Source organism: Boleophthalmus pectinirostris, unplaced genomic scaffold (genome assembly GCF_026225935.1).
Source record: "Boleophthalmus pectinirostris isolate CB_2022bp ecotype Guang Dong unplaced genomic scaffold, ASM2622593v1 HiC_scaffold_5, whole genome shotgun sequence".
Lineage (NCBI taxonomy): Eukaryota > Metazoa > Chordata > Actinopteri > Gobiiformes > Gobiidae > Boleophthalmus > Boleophthalmus pectinirostris.
In genome coordinates this window covers 25,474,799-25,481,429 of record NW_026571404.1, presented here as the reverse complement: position 1 = coordinate 25,481,429, position 6,631 = coordinate 25,474,799, and the positions used below count along the sequence as shown (strand labels likewise).

The 6,631-nt window shown below is 38.0% G+C and overlaps 1 protein-coding gene across 1 annotated transcript in view; it reads right to left on the bottom strand.

The window, feature by feature from the left end:
* Window positions 1-205: 205 nt before the first annotated feature.
* Window positions 206-6,631, bottom strand: part of LOC110157145 (serine protease HTRA1A-like) — a 28,669-nt gene continuing 22,243 nt past the window's right edge. Inside the window, exons 4-9 of the mRNA XM_055162630.1 lie at window positions 6,394-6,588; window positions 6,248-6,280; window positions 5,382-5,496; window positions 4,160-4,217; window positions 3,968-4,063; window positions 206-804 (exon numbers count right to left, since the gene is read on the bottom strand). Coding sequence (XP_055018605.1) covers window positions 636-804; window positions 3,968-4,063; window positions 4,160-4,217; window positions 5,382-5,496; window positions 6,248-6,280; window positions 6,394-6,588 — 666 coding nt within the window. The 3' untranslated portion in view covers window positions 206-635. The remainder of the gene's footprint in view (window positions 805-3,967; window positions 4,064-4,159; window positions 4,218-5,381; window positions 5,497-6,247; window positions 6,281-6,393; window positions 6,589-6,631) is intronic.

Sequence of the window (6,631 nt, the reverse complement as noted above, 5' to 3'; positions counted from 1 at the left end):
AAGTCCATATGCATGCAATAAAACGAGTCCAAAGCTGATCCCAATTGGTTCTGAGTCATGAGTAATAGCTAAGCAAATATGGCACGGATAGCAGTGCATCAGGTTCAAGATGTGAGTCTGTGTATTTATGTTGAAATCCAATGGAAAATGTGGTCTGTATCAAAACAAAGGAATCTAAACCCTTTATTTTCTTCTTTACATCACAGAATCAACAAATATATCTACAGTACTTTCAAAAATGTGAGAAAACATCAAATGAGTTTAACCCAGTAACTTGAAAATGTTAACAATGCACTTGGAGGTGTGACTGAAAAACTTTGATATTAGACATATTAGACTTTGAAGTGTAAAACAAATCAATATGATAAAAACAACATTTTTAGACACTGACCAAACAGTAGCATTGATCAAAGCATTAAAGACTTGAGTAAAAATCTGAAAAGTACAGTACAGCTGTAATACCATCTGCACAGTCGTTTCTTTCAAGACAAAGCCAGTTTTCTTGGACATGTGCTGCCACTGGCGTTTTGCCTTTTGCAGAAGGAAGGGCATTTCAGAAACAACCCACACCTCGCCAGTTAAAATATAAGGTCCACTGGTGATTGGCAAAAGAAACCTCCAGCTTATTTGGAATGTCAAGGGTCAATCTCCATCGGAACAACTGTGAGAATGGCATCTTCGTTTCCACGGCGAACCACCACTTTGAGCTTGCTGTCTTTCTTGATGGCAGCGCTGACATCTGTGGCTGATGCGACCCTCTGTCCGTTGATTGAGATGATGACGTCATGCTCCTTGAGTCCCCCACTGCGAGGAAAAATAAAATTGTGAAGGTTTAGTGAAGGAAACTCCAGAAAAGATAGCATCTAGTAACACTGGACAAACTGCTCTCCATCTTGGACACTCCTGCTCACCCACTGCACCAGACTATAGAGGGACAGAGGAGCTCATTCTCCAACAGGTACATACAACGCCACTCAAACAGTGAGAGACACAGGACTACATTTACACCATACTCCATACAACCGTACAACAACTCACCCTTAGGTAATAGATAACCCTCTGTCATGTCAATCACTATTTCATCTTTGGACTGTATTTCATCTTTGATCTCTTTTATATAGCTGAGATATGTGTATTACTAGATTTCTATATTTTTTAAATTACTTGTACATTTATAACTATGTACAATTATGGTTACGCCTTATTTGACACTTGACTCTAGTTATCTTTTCTACTTGTTTTGAATTTATTGTTATAATATTTATATTTTTGCTCTTTGTTATGACAAAAGATTGTGATGTATGAGCTACTGTGTCCAAATAATTCCCCTGTGGATCAATAAAGTTTGCCTAAGTCTAAGTAAATATTGTATCTGGCAAAGTTACAGCAGCAAACGGTGCATAGCTATAACGAATAAATGGAATTTTAAAACCATGGAAAAATGTTTTGATGTATGGTTAAAACATCATGTATCATCATCTATTTTTTAAACAGGGACAAAGGCATATCTCATCTTAAGTAAATAAAATGACTATAAGATTGGCTGTACAGTTTGACCATGAATGGATTCCAGGCCAATACTATACTTTTATTATTGTAACATGTGGCCCTTTATATGTTGTGACTCTGTAGCAAATGGGGTACAAAATGGGGTGTGGATGTGTGTTTCTATAGATATGTCAATGCTCTGCCTGAAATGTTCCACAGTATGACATTAAACAGCTCTACCTTATATATAAAAAAAATGGCATTCTGACTTTGAGTGGGGTTTCTTCTCCACAGATCAGACCTCTAACTTCATCTGGTTTTGTCTCCATGAAGATAGATTGGTTTAATACCATACTGTGAAACATTCTAGGCAAAGCAAGAACTTCTCCATGGATAAAAGCGTTTGGAGGCCCCTCCACCAGAAAAGTTACACAATGCACCTTAATGATATCACATATACACGTAACTTTGAGCACCTAGCTTGGCCTTGTTAAGCGCAAAAATGTTAACTGCACTCTCTGATTCTCACAAACATTTTGGCATGTGAAAGAAAGCCGCTGGTCAGCCGTTAGCATGTGTGAAACATCTTAAAGCATTTTAATGAAGCTGTGATGATGGTAGAACCTTAGCATGGTCAGAGCAAAGTGCTAAGTTATAAAAGAGAGTGCGCAAAAACAGGCACCCGCCATAAAGAAAACAAAGTAGTAAACCTGAAATCACACACAGGCCAAAGCATTTATGAGCAGACGAATCAAACACTTACTCTGTGTAATTATAGCCACATGTAAACAAGGCCACCACACCTTCATTTAAACCAATCTGCTTAAGCTCAAATACATCCTCAACACACCGCGGAAGTAGGCTTGAACCGGACCACTATGCAATAACATTAGATTACATTTTGTTCAGAACAGAGTATTTGAATACTTCTAAATTAAAGATTATTTAAGGAAATGTTAATTTATTTTTCCGTATAAATTGAGACAAAACCTATTATACCTAGAATAAATTTAATTGTACACTGTACTTGTTTTTTGTTTGTTTTTTGTTTAATTACATATGTTTAATTACACCTCACCAAAAACCTTTGCGCATACAGTTTTTCTAGATATTTATGAGCTATCAAAGCATCTGTAATTGAATAAATGTAAGGCAGAGCTGTTTCATGTCATACTGTGGAACATTCCAGGCAGAGAAATGACATAGCCATAGAAACAAGCAGGTGACACACCCCCATCCAAAAAGTTACACAGTGCATCTTTAAGTATAAATTTGCACTGTTTAACAGAATTCAGCACAATTCTTTATCAAAATCACTAAATTTGAAGCTTTATTAGATTTAAATGGGTATTTTAATACCTTTATTTGACCATATTTTTGTCTTACTTTTACTTTTACTTGAGTATTTTTGCTCCAGTATCTGTACTTTTACTCAAGTAACAAAATTGAGTACTTCTTCCACCGCTGCATGAAAGTGTATGCTTCAAAAACAAACCACAGAATGTTAATAGGGGCAAGCCTAAACAGTAGGTACTCTGTAACAAGGCCCTCTACGATGACTATAACTACAGTGAGTACACTCAAAGAGTAGGAGCAGGAAAACCACAGTAGAGCAGCTAGTACCCTCTGTCCGTGGGGTTTTGGAAGAAATAGCTGAGCTCAGCGTCTTCGGGCAGGCCCCACTATGCTGGAGTTGTGGTGGTGGCTGATGGGAGTGGGATGTGGGAGGAGGAGGGGTGAGAGTTTGAGGGCTTAGGCACTCCAGGCATGTCAATGGGAGCTTTGAAATTTATGTTCTACAGTACGGGTGTAAGAGACTGTGTAGGTGCTGCTGAAGAGCGCATGACACCGGGGAGAGTAGTAAAAAGTAAAATGAAATAGCTTGTACATCTGCATTGGAGGGTAGAAGGTTGATGGAATTCATAGCAGCAGGTAGTGCTAAAGAGGAGCGGAAAAGCAAGCTACTTTTATTTTCTAAGATTCTTTTGAGACAGTAGAAATCGAGCTAGCTTACATTCAGCCTGGGAGACCTAACTTCGCTCCTAGCTACCTCACCGTCTCTCCAGAGTTTACCTGTTCCTCAGTCTTCATCACCTCACTCCAAGTACTCCTCCTGTCCGATCAGCTCCCAGTCTGCCCAGTTTAAATCCCCATTGCAGGTACATGGCCGCTCCGGTTTGTGCCGCACATCCCTTTCACTCTTTTCATCATCTCATCATCCCTGACACTCTCCTCATCATCTCATTGTCCCTTTCACTCTGATCGGCTTAAACTCTACCACCTCCAGTGTCCAGGCTCTTGGAAAAAGACCTCTCCTAAACATCACCCTTCATTGCATTGTCTTCTGCTGTGGTCTGAAGCGACCTCATTCAATAAAACTACTACTATAATACTCATACTTTCTCTTTGTGTCTGTCTGAGTTTCTCCAGTTTGAATGACCATATGCTGTAATTGATAGCTTTGGAATGTGAAACTTACACTGCAGCCGGAGTCTTTGCAATAACCTCCATAACATATGCTCCAGAGGTGATATCAGGGAAGTCTTTGTGTCTGGTTTTCAACTCTTTGGCCAAACTTGAAAAAACAAGAAAAGAAACCACAACTGAATACTGGTCAGACAGTGTGGAAATATGATTTAGTGCTTTTGCTGACATAAAAAGTGCAACTCACGCTGGTGTAAGAGTCATCATCCTCACCCCAATGTACTTCTTCTTTGCAGCTGTTCTCCCTAAAGATACATAAATAAATACAAAGCACAACATTAAGAGAAAATATATGAAGAATAAATGTATTTAATAAAAAATATGACATAAAAATACCGATATTATCTCAGTAATTTAATTCTACAACATCAAATTTTAAATGTCAGGTTCTATTTTCGTTCATGGTCACTGAATTCAGCAATGACTTGTATGTTTTTATAACTCAAAATGGTGCGTCAATACAACTAAAGATAACTAAATAAGGTAAAAGGGAAAGAGTAAAACTGAAATGATTTTAAACTGGAATCGACATTAGAGTAGTTAATCACCTCTGCTGTGCAAACACTCTCTTAGGTAATGTTGGAAACAAAGTTATTGATACTTTGCAGCTGATGTCATCTACTTTCCCTGGGGGTGTGAAGCTAACTGTGAGCACTACTCTGTCTGAAGTGCTGTTCCTGAAGTTTCACTTTAATCTGAGCTACAATCTGGCCAGAAAGAACTGACTTCATTGAAACCACAAGTGGTGAGATGGTTTGTGTTGTTAAACAAGTCTCTCTCAATAACATTACACTCACAAGCTAGCTAGCATTAGCCAACAGTTTTTCAGTTACTCACACTCAGAGTAGTGAGTTTAAATTCATGTTGTATTTTTTCTTCAGTTTTCAGGCATTCTTAAAACCTTTTTGTTTGGTAATGTGCATTGTGTGACCATGGTAACTCCTAAACATTCCACCATTAGAGATACATGTAGAACACCCCCAGCATGATGTCAATGTAAAGTATCAATGAGTCAGTCTGTTTCACATCATACTGTGCCAATCCGTTGTTGATCCAATCAAAATTGTTTGTTGCCCCATTTAGATCAGATTTAAATTGATTGTGATCTGATGTAGCCATTGTATTTTTATTTATTATCAAGCTTTTTGTTCAAGTTTATTAATACTTGTAATACATGTGCAGTGACTTGATACATTTTTTTGAAAAAGGAGAAAGGTGAATGTAGATGAGGTGTTTTACTGTGTCAGTGTATAGTACAGTATATTTTGCTCCTATGTTTCCAATACAAATTTAAAGGAGAAAAAAAAAGAGGATATGAACCAAAATGAGGCCCAAACACTCTTAGAGAGTGATTTGATTAAAGCTTTAACATGAGGTACATAATGTGATGTGTCAGCAGCACGTGGTACCTCTGGACTGCCTGTCGTAGGACTCTGCCAAGAACTGTCGAATCTTATCCGAGGGAATGGCGAAGGAGATGCCAGCTGTAACTTTCAAAGTGTTGATCCCGATTACCTCACCGTCCTGAGAGAGCACAAGTCAGCTTAGTCCTGACCGGAACACATTATAATATTTCCAACTCCAAAAATGTAAATATGGATGTCAAAAGTAATCAAGTTTACAATTACTCATGTCTTTTGATGGCAAGGGTTTTAGAAGCAACAATATCAGATATAATGTAAAACTGAGCCTATTGGAACATGCTTTGCAGGTTACGGAAATAACACTTTGGTTTGATTTATAACATTTCCACATTTAATAGGCCTGTTCCATTACTCAAATTTGAATCAAATTAAGATCAAATTGTCTGCAGATCTGCTAATTCTGTGGTTTGGAGAGATTTCTGGAAGAATAGATAAGACAGGTATTACATAGCAATGGCAAGAAGTCCATTGTCTGTGTTCATGAACCTTAAAGGTTTTCTTTTCTGGAGGGGGTCCGCAACCTATTTGTCTCCTTGAACATGTTAATGCTTTAGCTTAAATTGTCTATAGTATGGCATTGAACTAATTTGTCTTGCATTTATTCAAGTACAGGTGTTAGTTAATGCTCAGAAATCTTTCCACATTTGTAACCTGTAATTGGGTTTACAAGTCTCCATGGAGATTCAAAAGTTAGCTGTGGCCATACTCTGGAACATTTTTGGCACATCTAATGAAGACAATCAGGTTTCGGACTGTCCAGCAGACAAATTACACTGTGCACTTTTAATATTAATATTTATTTGTTAAAATAATAATAACAAAAATAATAAATATTACAATTGTGTTCTTACCAGATTGACAAGGGGACCTCCAGAGTTCCCATACTGCAAGAAAAATACCAGATACATTCAATGAGGAAAAACAGTGTAATATCTTATGTAATTATGCATATCTACTGTGTAATGTTTGTATTGTGAGGTAATCCCTTATATATTACATTGATGATGGCGTCAGTCTGGATGTAGTCCATATCTGAGTTGCGGAGGCCCAGCTCTCTGCCTCCTCGCTGTGTGGTGCTGACGATTCCTGTTGTAACTGTGTTCTGGAGTGAAAATGGACTGCCGATCGCCACCACAAACTCCCCTGGTCTGAGGTCCGAGGACCGCCCCAGCAGGAGGACAGGAAGTTTAGTCTGAAAAGGGTTAGACAAAAAAAACTGAGGTAAGATTTGTTTT